The sequence below is a fragment of the Mastomys coucha genome, unplaced genomic scaffold, assembly GCF_008632895.1.
Source record: "Mastomys coucha isolate ucsf_1 unplaced genomic scaffold, UCSF_Mcou_1 pScaffold6, whole genome shotgun sequence".
NCBI lineage: Eukaryota > Metazoa > Chordata > Mammalia > Rodentia > Muridae > Mastomys > Mastomys coucha.
The window spans coordinates 46,631,138-46,649,121 of record NW_022196912.1 but is presented as its reverse complement, the minus strand read 5'-3'; the positions used below and the strand labels follow the sequence as shown (position 1 = coordinate 46,649,121).

Below are 17,984 nucleotides of genomic sequence, written 5' to 3'. Positions count from 1 at the left end.
CGTGGGGCGGCCGACTGCGCAAGTCCGCGGGCAGAACCCCAGCAGTGCGCATGCGCCACGTCCCTACGCGGTTTCTGGGCGCCAGGGTCTACAAGGAAACATGGCAGAGGCTGGGTCCAAGTCAGTGCTCTTCGTGTGTCTCGGTAAGGACTCGCCGACTTGACGGTCTTTTTTTTGGGACCTTGAAGTGCTCTCCGTGTTAAGCTTCTGAACAAGAGCACTGGGCGGAGGGAAGCAGATCAGAAGGCCTTTGCTGGGCCCGCGCCTAAGAATATACTCATTTGTCTGGCTTTTTCGTACTCATCCCCCATCTTCAGGTACTCCCCTGAACCCAAGATCTGTGTAGTTTTGTCCCAGATTATGCCCTTCCCAAATCCATGTCACCCTCCCAAGTGCCCTTCCACCATAAATCTTTGTGCTACTCCTGGTTCTCTCCCAAGCCTGTAGGCCCCTCTCACTTGCTCCTCCTCTTTTAAGTCTAAGAGTCGCCCATCACCAGCTGTGGTAGTTACTTCCGTATCTCTGTGCTAAAAAATATATATAACCAAAACAACTTTCGGGAGAACAGATTTGTTTTGAAGCCCAGTTTCAGAGGTTCAAGCCCCTTTTGAATGATTGTTGATTCTGGCCTTGTGGTGAGGCATCATGGTCCTTCAGGGTGGCCAGAGCATGAGTCTGAGGCTACTTGCTTCCATGTGGACAGAAATCACGGAAGGGGAGACATGGAGGTAGAGAGCAGGACATGCGTTAGCCCCAAGAGCACTCATCGTGATGAATTTTCTTCTGCTCAGACGCACATGTATTTTCCTTTACCTCCCAGTAATTTCATCATATTGCAAATTTACTGGATTCTACCATTGACTAGGTCGTCACCAGAACACAGAGCTGTGTTTTTCTAATCAGTCAAGGTCACAATGAGGTTAAATCATCATCTCTCTCATCCCCTTAAACTCTTGTCCTTCATCTAACTTGTTTTTCTTTCTCTGAACCCCCTGCTAACTGGCCCAGATGGCCTCATATCTGTAGTGTGATTCTCTAAGCTGGCCCCTTCTATTATAACAGCTGGAGTTCTTCCTGCCCCCTATTGTGCCAAAGTGAGCCTAGGTTACAGGAAGACCACTCTGTGATAGCAGTGTCCCAAACAGGTTTGTTTGATGTCATCCTGTGGTTCTCAGCTGGTCTCTATTCTTCAGGTCTCTCTGAAACCTTGATTTTCTTTTTAGTCCCTGGGTCAGTTACTCATGCTACATGAAAAATAGTTGGTTTCTAAATGAATAATCTTTCAAGTACCTTCTAATACAGAATTTCCATTTTCAGAATTTCAACATTGATTCTCCTTTACATAATATGTAATTCTTTTTTCAGAGTTTTTGCCTCATTGCTTCTGCCCTGAGGGGCAAGGGTTAAATTGTCAACAGTCCAGTTATTGGTCTTTTGCCCTCTGCCTTTCCTACAGTGGAACTCTTCTTTAGGCTAGACGTCTGCCAAGACTTTCTGTCTACCTCATTTTATCTCTCCCACCCACCTGTGGGGGACTGGCCTTAAGAAACTGTTGCTGTCCTATGCCTTGATGGTATGGTTAGCTTTACTGGGTACGGTAATGTTGGATTTTGCTTGAAAAACCTTATATTTTATAAAGTCAAAATGAAGAAAAGAAAGTCAAGGACTTTCATCCCCAGCCCGTTAGTCACTTCCTTTTATCCCCCCTGTAGAGATATTTTATTCCATAAATTGCATTTTTATTTGATAGCCTATTGAGTTATCTGTCTTGTGGACAATAGGTCTTTTCCCTTTATTTTTTCCACTTTCAGTACAACATAGTATGTGTGATATTTGCAAGATATCTGTATTAGGTAATTTCTATGAAGAGCAAAGTAAAACTTTGGCCTTATTTCACGTTGCTTATTATAGTTATCTGTGCTGGCATATCGCACCGACGTGGCTTCTAAAGGGAAGTACATGCTTGCATATGTTTGACTTCAATATAATTCAGTATTTTGGTTTTGCCACTGGAGGTGCATGTAGTGGTGGACACTGCAGATGAAGTCCAGCTGTCCTGAAGCCGGTACTGGCTGGTCACCATCAGTCAAGGAGTGTCAGTGGCTTCATTCAGTTGGTGAGGTGTTCAGTATGAACCGAAGCAGACTGGGAGCAGGGTGTAGTTTGTAGTCAGGACTCACTGAAGGTGAGCAGTGAGCAGAGACATGAAGGTGGTCGGAAGACAGAGCATGAGGTTTTCAGGTAAGAGTTGTAACCAGAGAAGTCATGGTTTTGGAGACCAGGCAGCCTTTCTCAGCCACGATTTCTTTGCCTGTGGGTACCAAAATGGGGAGAAATTAGGTCCTTATATACAGCAGATACTTAAGGGCAGGGATCTGCGTACTCTGTAAAGAGCTGGAGTGAATCCTTAAACTTCATGTGCTGAAAACTTAGTGTAGCCATAGCTTGGTCCTTTTCAGTAGAGCTTGTTCCTGGATACCAGCATTGGGACTTGATGCAGTTTTCATATATTACAAGATTTTCTGCATTTGCATTATTTTTAATGACCTAAAACTAAAAATTTGGTTAACCCTTTTGGGCTGTATGTAAATGTGGTAGGCCAGGAGTGGTCATTTCTGGGCCCCTATTTGGAGTATAGATATCGTAGGAGGTTGTATGAAGACTTGGGTTTACTCTAAGTGAGATAAGCCATGGGAGGTCCGGAGCAGAAGCAGGGAGGGATATAGTTTGTTCTACCTGCGCTGTGGAGATTAGGGTGCAGGAGGCCCTGGGAGAAGCAGGGATAGCCTTCAAAGTAAGATGTGTTGTCAGTTGCTGGTCCAGGAAAGTTTGAGGCTAGTACAGGTGCAGTCTGCCAAGAGCCCCTTTGGAGCACAGTGAAAGCTTTTGTGTTTGAAATGCAGAAGTTTTGTTCCTTCAGAACCTTTCTTCGAACTGTTTAAGATTGAAGTTGTTTTAGCAAGATAAAGAGAGGAGTGTTGTGCTCTCTGAAACCAACAAATGGCAGGTGTGATCCCAGCCCTAGTCATAATTGTCGTAAGAGAAATAAGGCCATCTTTAAGTTTCCAGGACTTGTGGAGGTCAAAACCCAAGGCTCTGTGTTTTTCTCATGGCCAGTGTACTCACTCTTAATGTATATATGTATGTTTTTATTTAGTCATTTTTTTATGGGGTCAGAGGTCTAATCTTAGCTGTATATTTTTTAATAACATTAATTTTAATAACATAAATTGGTAGGCTAGGGGCAAGTTACTGGCATTGAGAGTCCCTTCTATTAATCTTGTAGGTTGCATGATTTGTAGTCTCTGTAGAGATAGGGTACCTACATACCTTACTTTAAATACAGCTATCTGGGGGCGGGGTAGGAGTGAATATGCTAAAATGATGAAATGGCCCACGTTTTTACATCGTAAAAGAAACAAGACTGTTACTTCTTTTTTAATGATAATTTTTCTTATACAGACGTATTTTATTTCTACATACTAAGATGTTACACTTTGCTTACTTCTAAACTTCCAGAATAATGATACTTCTCTTAACCTGCCCAACTCTATTGGCTATTTTGCCTGGATATGTGGAGATGTGCCAAAAATGTTTTAGTTATTGAAACAGTGCTGATGGTAATTTTTACGAAAAAAAAATCAGGGATAGGAAGATCTTAATCAGTTTAGTTCTTGCCTTGTAAATATGAGGGACCTGGGTTTTATTCCAAGAACCTATGTTTAAATAAAAGAAAAGCAAAACAGCAACAACAAAATATTGTACATGGTAACATACTTTTATAATCCCCACACTAGGTAGATAGAGGTTGCTGGGTCCCTGAGCCTTCTGGCCAGCCAGCCTATCCTACCTACTAAGGTTACTCTAAACTAGTAAGAAACCCTCTCTCAAAAAACAAAGTGGACAACTTCTGAGGAATATTACTGGACATTGTCCTCTATTCTCTGTATGCACCTGCATGCTTGCATTCTTGAACCCACACATACAGATAGAAAAACCAAACAAATTAGAATGTAGAAAGGAAAACCTTCACAACCAGGACTAGCATATGGAGGACATTTAAAATGAATTCCTGTCTTAGCTTTAATGGTTAATTGATTGCTATTAGAGACACACACACACACACACACACACACACACAGAGTCTCTCTCTCTCTCTCCCTCTCTCTCTCTCTCTCTCTTTCTCTCTCTCACACACAGAGAGTCTCTTTCTCTCTCTCTCTCTCACACACACACACACACACAGTCTCTCTTTCTCTCACACACACACAGTCTCTTTCTCTCTCTCTCTCTCTCTCACACACACACACAGAGTTTCTCTCTCTCTCTCACACACACACACAGAGTCTCTCTCTCTCACACACACACACACAGAGTCTCTCTCTCTCTCACACACACACAGTCTCTCTCTCTCTCACACACACACACACACAGTCTCCCTCACACACATACACACACAGTCTCTCTGTCTCTCTTTCTGTGTCTCTGTCTCTCTCTCTCTCTCTCACATACGCGTGCGCGCGCGCACACACACACACACACACAGAGGAGGAAACCAAGTACTTAGTTTTATAGATATGGAAGGATGCACAGTCATGGCAGGAATTGGTCCAAGGATCACCAGGGCATCCATGTTTTATCACATCTTAGAAACATACAGTTTCTTGCTTGCTTAATATTTTTCTTAATGTTGAGGCTTAGGCGATATACCCAAACATGGTGTTTTGATTTTCTGTGTACCTCAAACAAAATATCTCTTAGCCCATGCCTTTCTACCTCTTGCCCCTTAAGCCAAGCACAACTCCTCTAAGATAGGACGTAGAACCTATAATTCCTCTAGTTTCCTGTAAGAAATCTGAAGCCTAGAAATATTATCCGTCTTCTCCCTTAAAAGCCTGTGTGCCAGAGTCGATCCCACACAAGGAGGAAAGCATGAGGCACAGACAAACCTCACCAGCCTCCTACAGGTCTCCCTGCATTTGTTTCATTAGGACAAGCTGCTTTGTTCAGTCACAGTTCTTATCAGACTTAGTCATAAAATTATATTCATTTGACAAATGGGAAGTGGGATAGTTTTTTTTCCAACTCTTTGCCTCTTGAATTTGAAAGTTTTTGTGTCAGATAAACTAATTAAATCTTCTGTGTTTTTCTCATATAAACCTGCTTATTAGAATTGTCTAGGGGTGATTTAAGCATGGGTGAGGGTAGGAATCATACCCACTGGCTTTATTTCTCATTGGCTTTTTCATGTAACCTCCCAGAGTGTCATTGTCTTCTACCCTGAGCTCTTCTGAGCTTCCCACCTTATAAGAGGAAGTTGGCAGCTTGTGTGTAGTAGAGGATTGCAAATTTGATCATCAGTAGGAGGAGAGGACCTCAGCCCTGTGAAGGTTCTGTGCCCCAGTGTAGGGGAATGCCAGGGCCAATAAGTGGGAGAGGGTGGGGTGGCAGGCATGGGGAGGTGGGAGGCAACAGGGGTTTGTTCTTGTTTGTGTTTGTTTGTTTGTTGGAGGGGAAACTGGGAAAGGAGAAATTTACATGTAAATAAAGAAAATATCTAAAAAAAATAGCATAAAGAATAGAAGATAAAATATTAAAAAAAAAAAAAGAGGAAGTTGTATCTTAAAGAGCTTTCTATCTGTAGGCCTACCATAGTGCTTGGCTCAAAAATAATAGGCATACAAAATAAATGTGTTTGGTAAGCCACATTGGCAGAACCTTCATGTTGTTCTCCCTGGATGCACCAAGTACAGACTTGGTATGGGATTAGGGCTCCATGTCCCAGGCCCTGCCTTCTGTGTCTAGACGAGTACATGTTCTCTCTTCAAGTCCTCCCACAGTGCTATTTAAACTTATTATCCTGTGAACATCAGCTCAAGCTTAGGCTCCCTGGCATCTCACTAGCTTTGTGGAATCGTTATGTTTCACTGGTCTCGTACCATTACAACACTTGTTTATCAGCATTCATTATTTATTATCATCATCATCATCATGTATCTTGTGTCTTTTCAGTATATGAGCCTGCCTCTTTGTTTATCTGCTTGCAGAGCTAAGGTGCCGTTTGTCTTTCTTAGTGTAGTAAAGAATTTGGTTCTTATCCAGATGGGCTCTTAGAAGGCCATCCTTGGTTTCCCTGGTATTTTCTTGGAGTGCTGGAGTATCTTTTAACATGTGGAGGCCCTATAGTTTGTGTTTTTGGGGGCACTCATTTGGGTCCTGAGTCATTATCCCCTCCATTTAACTAGGCGCTCTGAATTATCAGTACTATTCTAATCTTCCTGGCTGGGTAGTAGTACTCTCAGCATATTGTCAAGTTTATGACAGGAGGGTTAAGTGTCCCCAAGGACAAGTAGACTTAGTATTTGGTTCCCTCAGAATAAATCTCCCCTTCATCCGTCTCTCTCCAATCTGTATCTTTTTATAAGTTATGACTATATTGTGTATCTGAATTCCATGGTCATTCTAAGGAATCACCAAACCTGACAGGGGGAGGGAAGGCAGATTTGTAGCCAACTAGTATGGACTCCTGACCTATCTATTGATGTCAGAAGGTGGGGCAGGTGGGGCAGACAAGAGAAACCTCTCCCTGCTCCTCTAGCTGGCTAACTCTTGGGGACCATAGTCTTCTTGGGACAGAGCTTTATATATGATTACTCAGTAAAGCTTGTGTTGAATTGCCTTGTGTTTTGTTTTGAAGTATTACTAATCTTTATTATGTATGGTATACTTAAAAATGCTTATTTCTGTTCTATTATACTTTATTTTAAACGTAGCTGATTGCAGCTCACTTCATTGACTTCAAGATTTGGTCTTTGTTCATTGCTAGTGAAAATTGATTGGGTTTTATTTGCTTTCTTGAGGTTTAGTTACCTCAGTCATTCTGTCAGGACCATGAATCTGGTTTGATTAACTGTTCAGTCAGGGAGTTCTGTACTGCCTTGCCAACTTTAGATACAGGTACTGGGCATCTACTTTGGGAGTAGTCAACTCAGTCTTTGAGCCAGGAGTTTGTATCTACCTTTCTGCCACAGCTAATAATCTCTATATGTCTTTTCCCTCTCGTTTTAAGGTAACATTTGCCGGTCACCCATTGCAGAAGCAGTGTTCAGAAAATTGGTAGCTGATGAAAACGTTTCAGATAATGTGAGTACCATTCAATAGTGTGAAGAGTCCAGGCTGAATCCCTTTGGGCAGCGAGGTGCCAGAACACTTCTTTTCTCTCCTGCAGTGGAGGATAGACAGTGCGGCTACATCCACCTATGAAGTGGGGAACCCCCCTGACTATCGAGGGCAGAACTGCATGAGAAAACATGGCATCCACATGCATCACATTGCACGGCAGGTACTGTATTGGAGCTTGACATATGTTTTGTGTTACAGTGGGCCATTGACAGCAGCGCTGTTTCCGACTGGAACGTGGGCCGGCCCCCAGACCCAAGAGCTGTCAGCTGCCTAAGAAATCATGGCATTAGCACAGCCCATAAGGCAAGACAGGTAGAAAAGATCTTGTTTAATTTCTACTACATAGACTTCCATAACGTGAGAGTCTGACCACGCTGTGTGTTGCAGAATGTATTTGGTTGGGGTCGACTAACTTGATGCCTGTATTTGGATGACCTTGGGTAACTTGTTAAAGTACAGATAAAAGGCATAAACCATAGTGAGACAGTGTTTGCTGTGACCTGGCTGTGGTTTTCATTATGTTCCCATGTACAGAATTTTTGGTTAGACATTTCTGCTTATGCTACTAGTTTGTTAGTACATATAAATGTCTTTCCTACTTTGAAGTACCTTAAACATAGAAGAGCTCTAGTGTTGTTGTTAACACTTGCCTGTCCTGAAGACTATGGAATTAAAAACAAGCTCTTTAGTTACAGATGAAGATAGTTTTGTATCTATATTGACAGAAGATGGCAGCCTGTTGTATTTCTTTGAGTTCCATATTGAAATTAAGTTGTTCCTTGACCCTTTTTTATTACTGATCTCATTAGGCAGAATATGAAAGATCTTACTTATATCATTTGTTCATTTAGATCATTTCAGGCTTTTGCGTACGTGGCCAGTCTGCCACTGTCTGGGGAACATGGTCTTACTTTAAGTGGTCAATCAAAACTGTAAGACAGGAAGGACAATCCAGAGACTACTCTACCTAGGAATCCATCCTGTATTCATTCATCAAATCCAGACACTATTGTGGATGCTAGCAAATGCTGGCTGACAGGACCTTGATATAGCTGTCTCCTGAGAGGCTCTGACAGTGCCCGACTAATACAGAAGTAGAGGCTCACAGCCATCCATTGGACTGAGCACAGGGACCCCCAATGAAGGAGCTAGAGAAAGGACCCAAGGAGCTGAAGGGTTTGCAGCCCCTTAGGACGAACAACAATATGAACTAACTAGTACCCTCAGAACTCCCAGGGACTAAACCACCAACCAAAGAGCACACATGGTGGGACTCATGGCTCCAGCAGCATATGTATAGCAGAGGATGGCCTAGTTGGTCGTCAAGGGCAGGAGAGGCCCTTGGTTCTATGCCCCAGTGTAGAGGAATGCCAGGGCCAAGAAGCAGGGGAGGGTGGGTTGGTGAGCAGGGGAAGCGGGGAGAGAACAGGTTTTTTTTTTTACTTTTTTTGGAGAGAACTTGGAAAGGAGATATCATATGACATGTAAATAAAGAAAATATCTAATAAAAAAAAGGAAAAAAAAGACGTGGTTCTTTTTCCTCTGCTCTGTGTATAACAAAAGCAAATGGGATATTTTAAATTCCTAGGCCTTGAAAAGCAAAGTCAGAAACTTCCTCCAGAACAGTTTTAATGATTAGCTTTAGGAGTAGGATTTCCATGGAATCTGTTTGTTTGTTTGTTTGTTTGCTTGTTTTAAAGATCCATTTATTTACTGTTATATGTAAGTACACTGTAGCTGTCCTCAGATGCATCAGAAGAGGGCGTCAGGTCTCATCAGGAATGGTTGTGAGCCACCATGTGGTTGCCGGGACCTGAACTTCAGACCTTCGGTAAAGCAGTCAGTGCTCCCACCCGCTTAGCCATCTCACCAGCCCGAATCTGTTTCTTTTATGTTGTTTCTAAGAAAAAGTTCTCAACTATTGTTTTTTATTTTCTTTGGCTTTTGAGTTCCAGAGCAATAGTAAAGAGTATTACTTTGTATGTCAGTATCACATTCCCCTTATGTCTACAGGTTCTTTCTCTCTACTGATTGCCACACTTTATGTAAATAACTATTTTAGTACAGTTCTTAAAATTTTATCTTTCTAATATCAACCTAGGTTTGTAAATGGCATATGGTTAGGGTGCCAGTTCTTGAACTCACATAGCATTCCTTGTCTTGGGATAGGAGCTTTTGGCATGGCAGACTGGAGAACCGCCCCTGCTGCTCAAAGTTTCCTCATTTTCAGTGTCCTCTCATCAGCTTCTCCATGGACTGAGTCCAGCACCGAGCAAGGTTGCTTGGCCACTTCATCCCTCTCGTGCAGAGATCCCCCCAAGGTTTCACTGTGTGTTTTAACATTATAGGAGTAGGATCATTTTTACATTTTGTGTTGTTGAGTCAGGGTCATAGAGGCACTTGTGGCAGTCCTCATGGTTCATCCTCCCATGCTGGGATTGTAGGTCTTTACCATTCCCCTGGTACAGCAGTGGAGTCCATGCACATGCAGCGTCTTTTCCATGTCGCTGCTGAGTGTCACAGCACTCTGCCTTGGGCAGGGTTAAGTGCTGGATCATTTTACCTGTTGTACCTCTGCTGGATGTGTTGGCAGCTTCTTTTGTGAGAGTGTGGGCAGTGGTACTGCATATGGAGCCATCTAATGGGTTCATAGCCAGCGTCTGTACCTATACTTCACCAAATGCACGGGGCATGCTTTTAAGAAGTATGTGTGTAAAAAATTGATGGTATCTCTACTTTGTTTGGAAAATTGATCTTATTGATTGTTTTTGCTCTTTTTTTTTTTTTTAGTTTTTTTTTTTTTTTACCAATTTATTGACATGTTGACATTTATGTTTCTATACTTTTTTAAAAAAATTTTTAAAATCTTTTATTTATTTACACTCCACATTTTATCCCCCTCCCAGTCCATCCTTCAACTGTTCCACATCCCATACCTTCTCCTCGCCTTCCTGTCTCCATGTCCCTGTCCCCATCCCCCAGCTTCCACCCCAGTAGGCTCTAAACTCCCTGGGGCCTCCAGTCTCTTTGAGGGTTAGGTGTATCTTTTCTGACTGAACCCAGACCCGGCAGTCCTATGCTATATATATGTTAGGGGCCTCATCTCAGCTGGTGTATGCTGTCTGGTTGGTAGTCCAGTGTTTGAGATATCTCGGGGATCCAGGTTAATTTAGACTCCTGGTCCTCCTACAGGGTCACCTCAGCTTCTCTCAACTTTTCCCTAATTTAACAGGGGTCAGCTGCTTCTGTCCATTGGTTAGGTGCATCTGACTCTTTCAGCTGCTTGTTGGGTCTTTCAGAGGACAGTCATGATAGGTCCCTTTTTGTGAGCGCTCCAAAGCCTCAGTAATAGTACGGGCCTTGGGACCTCCCCTTGAGCTGGATCCTACTTTGGGCCTGTCTCTGGACCTTCTTTTTCTCAGGCTCCTCTCCATTTCCATCCCTGTATTTCTTTCAGACAGGAACAATTAAGGATGAGAGTTTCAACTGGGATGACAACCCCATCCCTCACTTGATGCCCTGTCTTTGTGCAGGAGGTGGGCTCTATAAGTTCCCTCTCCTCACTGTAGAGCATTTCATCTTTGAGTCCTGAGAGTCTCTCACCTCCCAGGTCTCTGGTACATTTTGGAGGCCCCCCCGTCCTATTTCCTGAGGTTTCCTGTTTCCATTCTTTCTGCTGGCCCTCAGAGCTTTAGTCCTTTTCCCTCACCCAATACCAGATAAGGTTCCCCTCTCCACACCCACCTCCCTCCACTTTCCCTCCCAGGTCCCTCCCTCCTGCCTTGTGATTGCTTTCTTCTCCTTTTTTTTTTTTTTTTTTTTTGGCTAATATTCACTTATTAGTGAGTACATACCATGCATGTCCTTTTGGGTCTGAGTTATCTCACTCAGGATGATATTTTCTAGTTCCATCCATTCGCCTGCAAAACTCAGGATGTCCTCGTTCTTAATAGCTGAGTAGTATTCCATTGTGAAAATTTTCTGTATCCTTTCTTCCATTGTGGGACATCTGGGTTGTTTCCACCTTCTAGCTATCACACACAAGGCAGCTATGAACACAGTGGAACATGTGCCCCTGTGGCATGGTAGGGCATCTTTTGGGTATATTCCCAAGAGTGGTATTGCTGGGTCTTCAGGTAGATCTATTTCCAATTTTCTGAGGAACCTCCGGATACCAGTTTTGGAGTGTGATATCTCTTTTTTTCTGGATGCTTGTGTTTCTTCTGGTCTACCGTTTAGCAGCTTTGCTGTGAGAGACTAAAGCATGCTCTTTGAACTGTGACTTTATGCTTTTTAATCAGTTTTTGGGAAAGTAGGCCGTACTTTTTTTCTTTTTCCTGAGAGGCAGCTTTTATGTGTATTGGACATAACATCTTTATATTCTTTTGTCCTGTTTGCATCCTGTTACTCTGTTCTTATCTCGAGGTTTCCTGCTGACCAGTTCTCTGTTCTGCTAAGGTTCTTTCTGACAGACTATTTTAAGTTTTATTTGATCTTTTTGTAGTTGTAGTTTTCTGGTGAAACTTAGCTTCTTGCAGTTTTCTGGACATCATAGTGTTAACTATTATTTTATAATTGATTCTCTGACAGTTTCATACTTGTACATAGTATATTTGCTCCTATTCACTTCAGTTTTCTTTTATTTCCTTCCTCCTCCCCCAGATTCCTTCTTTGTAACATACCTTTTTCCTCTCTCTCTCTCTCTCTCTTTTTCTCTCTCTTTCTCTTTCTCTCTCTCTCTTTCTCTCTCTCTCTCTCTCTCTCTCTCTCTTTCTCTCTCTCTTTCTCTCTCTTTCTCTCTCTCTCTCTGTGTCCATCCATTCATCCCACTGAGTTTAATTAGGATTGTTTGCATGCTTATGATGTGCAGCTGTTAACTGGACAATAGGTAACTTACCAAAAGCTAAACCAGTGAAGAAAATTTATCCCCTCAACTAAGGGTAAGACCTCATGTACCCTGCCCTCATTCTTACCAGAATATTGATGGGCACCATGTTTTGTAGGTAGCAAAAGCTGTTGTGAATTCACAAGTGAACAAATTCTTATCATTTTAAATAAGATCTGCTAATGCATTTTTGGGTCATTTCTGAGCCTGCTCTCTTTTCCCCTTTTTGGAGAGCTGGGAATTACACTTTAGTTAGAGCCTGGTCTATGCTTACGTGCAAGTGATCTGCTACTGAGCCGTATCCTCAGCATTATTTAGTTTTTATTTTGACAGCCTAAGCTAGCTTCGAACATGATTTTTCTGTTTCTCTTTCACAAAGAGCTGAAATTACAGGCCTGTAGCACTAGGCCTGGCAAGTTGGCTTTCTTCTTGATTTTGCTGTGTGGTGCCCTTTTGGTGCTGTGTAAGTAATCATAGTGCTGTTGAAAGATGACATTTTTACCACTGTTGCTGTGAGGATGGTAGATGTTGTCAGATACAGGCTCTCAGTAGGATTGCAGACTCGAGGTACTTCTGAGTACTCTTCTACTGCTGGGCCTGAGGATGGCATGGACTGCTCACCTGCAGGGCAGGAGCAGCTCAGAGCATAGAATGTTTTTTCTTTACTGAGTGCACATAACTTCTCATTGGTCTCTTGAGCTTTTTGCTCTGGCAGGAGAGGACTTGGTCAGGTTAAGTGGAACAAGCTATAGTAACTGTCATTTTCTGGGCCTGTGCTCTTCCAAGGTTTACTGTCCTGCCAGGCCTGGCCCCAGTTTCTTCTCCATTGTCCCAGGCTTCAGGGCAAGTAGGGCTCTGCTTTTCCACCATGGCCCTTGCCTGGCTTTCTTTGCTCTTGAGGAAGCTTCTAGGCCCTTGAGATGATTGACATTTCCGTCCTGGTGGTTCTTTGAGCAGGACTCGGTGTGTGTTTATAGCTAACCTCTAACCATTGCCTGCTCAGTTGTGGTTTAGTATCAAGCACTAGTACTCAAGAGTGATGGATCCACAGGGCCTTTGGAAGCATTCCTAAATGACATATAACTTCATTTACATGGTGTATCCTAATATAGCCCAGTGCAGAGGCAAGTAAGAAAATCTGTCTAACAATGCCATTTCATGAATGAAAATTAAAAAACACCTGTGGGCTAGAGTGATGTCTCAGTGACTAAGAATACGTCCTCTTTCATAGGACCAGAATTCAGACACATGCACACACACACAGAAATAGACATATAAAAAACATCTTAACAAAAAGCCCATAGCTATAATGGATTTTTTTTAAAAATATCCATTTATTTTTATTTTATGTATATGAGTATTTTACCTGCAACTATGCATACCACATTTGTGCAGTGTTTCAGAGGCTAGAAGAGGAGGTCACAGTCCCTGAAACAGGAATTACAGACAGTTGTGAGACATCTTGTGGGTGCTGGGAACTGAACCTGGGTCCTTTGCAATAGCAACACATACCTTTAATCACTGAGCCATTTCTCTAGTGCTGGATTTGTATTTTTTTAAATTAAGAAAAAATTGATTTTGTTTTAGTTTTAGCAGTGATAAAACCTCCTAAATGGGGTATTTGGAAATGGACTTGAATGCCTCGGGGACTAAAGAGCTCTTGCCTAGAATGACTTGAGAGAGAACTCTGGGAGGGTCCAGGCAGTGCTCACTGGGATCAGCAGCTAAGGTCTAGGCATAGAAACTCAACTGGAGGTGATCTGCTATCTGTGGCTATAGTCCAGTCACGCTGCTTCAGTGAGCCAGACATTCTTAGGAGCATACTCATGATCTTGGAGAAGAATCTTGGTTTCTGTGTAGGTTTTCTAATAATGGGATTAGTTTGCCCTGTTAGTTTTCACTGTGCATTTTTCATGACATAAAGTTCTAGCTGCTCTTTTTTCTCAGTTATTTTTTTTTATTTTTATTTATTTATTTTTTTAGTATACAATAAGATTTATTAAGAGCATGGGGAAAGAGTTGAGAGGGTAGTAGAATCAGAGAGAGAGAGAGAGAGAGAGAGAAAGGAGAGAAGAGACTGGCCTTGAGCACATGAAAAGAGAGGGAAGAAGGGAATAGGTAGAGAGGGGGGAAGGGAAGAGCAAGAGCTTTCTCAGTTATTTTAAAGTTCAAAAATCCTGTGTTCTTTGACTCTGTAAGTCATTAAGCAATACTTTTTTTTTTTTAGGACAAACTAATTATAATAAGTCCAAAATTAATGCTAAGATATTCTTCATAACTTGAAAAAAATAACATTTTATATGTTAGTATTTGTTTAATGTCTTTGAAATAAGTGACAAGTCTTGGGGATATTAAAAATAATACAGTCCTTTGTGATTATTTAAATACTATGCTAATAGTATATGAAAGTGCATACTAAAAGCCAAAATTTCTCATTTTTAATAAAGTAACAAGTAAGTGACCATTTTTATTTCTGTTTGGTTATAGTCATAGTTCTTTTAACCCAGTCAAAATCTAGAAGGTAAATTTCTTCAACTACATTTAAGGGAGATTACTATGTGGTGCCAGAAAAAAGGACATCTGATGAAGACCACAGGGTCTTCCATGTTAGCTTCAGATGGACTTGCATTCGTGGATCCTTGTCCCTGGTGGGCCTTTTGCCCTTTGAGAATCTGTTATTTCCCTTTTCTGAGGCCCTATGTCTCCTGTCTGCCTTGCTTTTCTTGAGAATATTTATTCTGCTTCATAGGGATGGCCTCACAAGAACAAAGATTTGTTCCTTAATTAATCTGCAGTGTGTTCCCAAGGGCTAAGGCAGTCATGGAATGATGAATGTGGTGGAAGTGACTGTATGAAGTCATTCCAGATTATATCTTACTGAGGGACCAAAACTAACAACAAACTTTATGTCCATGTTTTATATTTCTGATTATTTCAAAGAACCTTTTACAAAATTATTTTGCAATAAAGTTTTGTAAATACAGTGATTGTATTTTAACTTAAAATATACCCTGAATATTATATTTTGTTAAAATTTCAGTTGATAAGTGAACATAGAATTTAGTTAATGGGTTAACATGTAATTACATGGTTTTTTTTCAACTACAGTTTTGTATGGATATAATTATTGTTTTTTGACTTCTCAATTGTAGATTACAAAAGAAGACTTTGCCACATTCGATTATATACTATGTATGGATGAAAGCAATCTGAGGTAATCATATCTATTTGTTTTTTTGATAAAGGGTTTCCCTGTCTGCCCTATAACTCACTCTGTAGACTTGGCCTCGAGCTCGGGTATACCTGTCTCTGCCTCCTGAGTGCTAGGAATAAAGGTGAGCACTACCGTGTCCAGTTTGTGCAGTAATCATATTTTACACAGTAGTTCTGTCCTCCTCTCAATTGTGTTATAGGCCCAGCAAGTCTAGAATGACTTTCTGTTGTCTTTACAGTTTTTATGTACAAGGTTGATTACAATCTCCAGAGTTATTCAGGAGGGGAGGAAGACAAAGGTATGGTTACCTCAGAGATCTTGAGACAGTTTAGCCAGTACATGAGTGGACATGGAGACCAGCTGGTTTGGGGCTCTAGGTGTGGAGGTGATGAATTGCTTACTGATTCTTTTACTGCTGTAACAGATAAGAGTCTCTTGTATCCTATTTCTGTATAATTGCCGTACTCTAAGTCTGACAAGACAGACTCACTGGGTTTATGTTTATTGGCTAACCAACACTGATGGGCTAGGGGTTAAGTAGCAGTGATTGAGTCTGTAAAACCGACATGGTCTGCAGTTCCACACCCCCATCAGTAAATTTACTTTATTACCTAAGAGGAGAATGAGGAACCATGGAGTTAAATCACTTCCCTAGGTCCATGGGATGAATGGTGAGGGACAGAAGAGCCTAAAGCACAGCTGCTGCCACCATGGCCTGCACACTCGTGGCCTCTCTCAGCTGTCCTGTACTGAGTCCATCCTCCTCCTGTTTTCACTTGCCCTGAACATTGTCTGTCCTGTCCCTTTGCCTTGGGATGTGGTACACATGGTCTTTTGAGTTCTTTTCTGGTGTTTTATGTATCTGAAATGTTATCATTTTTATCATATCAAAATCCATTTCACAGAAGAAAACATATATTATGTGAGTTAAAGATGCACATTTGGGGTATCAGAGTCAGTGTACTGGCACACAGCTGCAGGAGTCCCATAGGTCTGCAGAGTGTTCTGTTTCATTTCAAATCAGGTTGCACTGGAGTATTTTGATAGGATATTTCATAAACCCTGAGCAGATGTCCCTGTTTAACTTAAAACCATAGATCAGAAATCTAAGTTCATGTTTCGATTTTACAGAGATTTGAATAGAAGAAGTAATCAAGTTAAAAACTGCAAAGCTAAAATTGAGCTACTTGGAAGCTATGATCCACAGAAACAACTCATTATTGAAGATCCCTATTATGTAAGTACATTTCAGGTTTGGAGCCTCTGTTAAGAGGGGCAGGATGTATTCTGTGGTATTAAATGAGCAGGATGTATCCTGTTGTATTAAATGACAGGTTTGGGTCTTCTGAGGACACTGTCATCATAAACCATTGCTGGTTTTTCTTTTTATGTCCTTGCAGGGCAATGACTCTGACTTCGAGGTGGTGTACCAGCAATGCCTTAGGTGCTGCAAGGCCTTCCTGGAGAAGACTTACTAGCTGGTCCTAACCACCATTGAGCGACTCACTCATCAGTGCTATGCCTAAGGGTGGTAGCAGTCCTTAGCCCCCATACCCTACCCCTCTTTTCAGTTGATTTACTGTATATCTTTAAAATAATTGTAGGTGGAAATTAGGCATATGTTCAGAAGGATCTTTGAGTCATACAGTTTGAGGTGTGGCTAAGCATTCTTAGACTAACTAAACCTCTGACCTTGCCATAATTACAAAATAGTGAAACAAGCAACTGAAAACCCAATAAAGTAAGAATGACCTACAAGGTCCAGGTCAGCCTCTGAGCCCAGCAAGCCTGGGTAGACTGGTCTACCTGGAGTGTGTGCATGGCCAGCAGCCAGTGTGCTGTGCGCTTGCCTTATACCTCTTCATTCTAGACTCTTATTGTGACAGTATCTCCATCCATGGCAGCCTTCCATTTAACACTGGAAGAGTTTAAACTCAGACACACTGAGGGCATTCAGGTATTTGAGAGAGGAGAAGCTGGATGTGCTGATGAGCCTGGGACTCCAGTAGGCTGTCCTGAGCTGGACAGTGACACCCTGTCTAAAGAGTGAACAAAAATTAACACTAGATGGGAGCAAGAGACTGATGAAGTTAACATCTTTAGTCTTAGTTGGTTTGCGTCTACGTTCTTGAGCTTTGTTCCTCTTTGAGCCACTTTGCTTCTTTCAAGAAAAAGTAAGTGTGCGTAAATAGCGGCGTGTGTTTGTAAGTGTTCTCAACAGTTGACAAAGTTACAGGCAAGCATGAGTAGTCTTAGTGTATTATCAGAAAAGGGACCTCAAATTTATATGGATGTATGTCACAAAGGAATGTGAATTCAACTGGGAAGTTATCAAATACAACTGAAATACAAATCCGGTGTCTGCCTGCTTCTTATTGACAAATGAACAAGATACCTAAAGCACTGCCTCCATGTGCCTTTTTATTTGCTTGAGTGTGAGGTTTGGGTTCTTAGCCTCTCTATTAGAAAGTAAGGAGATGAGATATACCCACATTGCTGTAATGGATGGTGATGGGTGTCTAACTGAGAGACTCCAGGAACTATCCTTATCCTTGGGCCTTCTTCATGTAGCTGGTGCTCCCTACCCTCTTCCTAGCTGAAAAGGTGATAACTGTCTGTTTTAACCTATCTTGGCTCTCTGGTCATAACTGATGAGTTCCAGTCATGCAGAACTTCTAGTTACAAGAGGCATCCCAAGTGTCT

General features: G+C 41.8%; 1 protein-coding gene across 2 annotated transcripts; it reads left to right on the top strand.

Moving 5' to 3' along the window:
• The first annotated feature begins 14 nt into the window (after positions 1-14).
• On the top strand, positions 15-17,638 carry Acp1 (acid phosphatase 1). Of its 2 annotated transcripts, none has more exons than XM_031355649.1 (6): positions 15-143; positions 7,070-7,143; positions 7,381-7,494; positions 15,220-15,281; positions 16,413-16,518; positions 16,682-17,638. In XM_031355649.1, exons 1-6 carry the CDS (start codon positions 101-103, stop codon positions 16,757-16,759), a joined length of 477 nt encoding a protein of 158 aa, XP_031211509.1. In that variant the 5' UTR covers positions 15-100; the 3' UTR covers positions 16,760-17,638. The 2 variants fall into 2 exon arrangements, with proteins under 2 accessions (XP_031211509.1, XP_031211510.1); XM_031355650.1 differs by lacking the exon at positions 7,381-7,494 and adding an exon at positions 7,229-7,342.
• The last annotated feature ends 346 nt before the right edge of the window (positions 17,639-17,984 follow it).

What these genes read in the sequence shown, in the direction of transcription:
- Acp1 (XM_031355649.1), top strand. Translation starts at nt 101, where the DNA reads ATGGCAGAGGCTGGGTCCAAGTCAGTGCTCTTCGTGTGTCTCG. An exon ending in ATGAAAACGTTTCAGATAAT is followed by an intron (nt 7,144 to 7,380) that starts GTGAGTACCATT and finishes TTTGTGTTACAG; the next exon opens with TGGGCCATTGACAGCAGCGC. An exon ending in CAGCCCATAAGGCAAGACAG is followed by an intron (nt 7,495 to 15,219) that starts GTAGAAAAGATC and finishes TCTCAATTGTAG; the next exon opens with ATTACAAAAGAAGACTTTGC.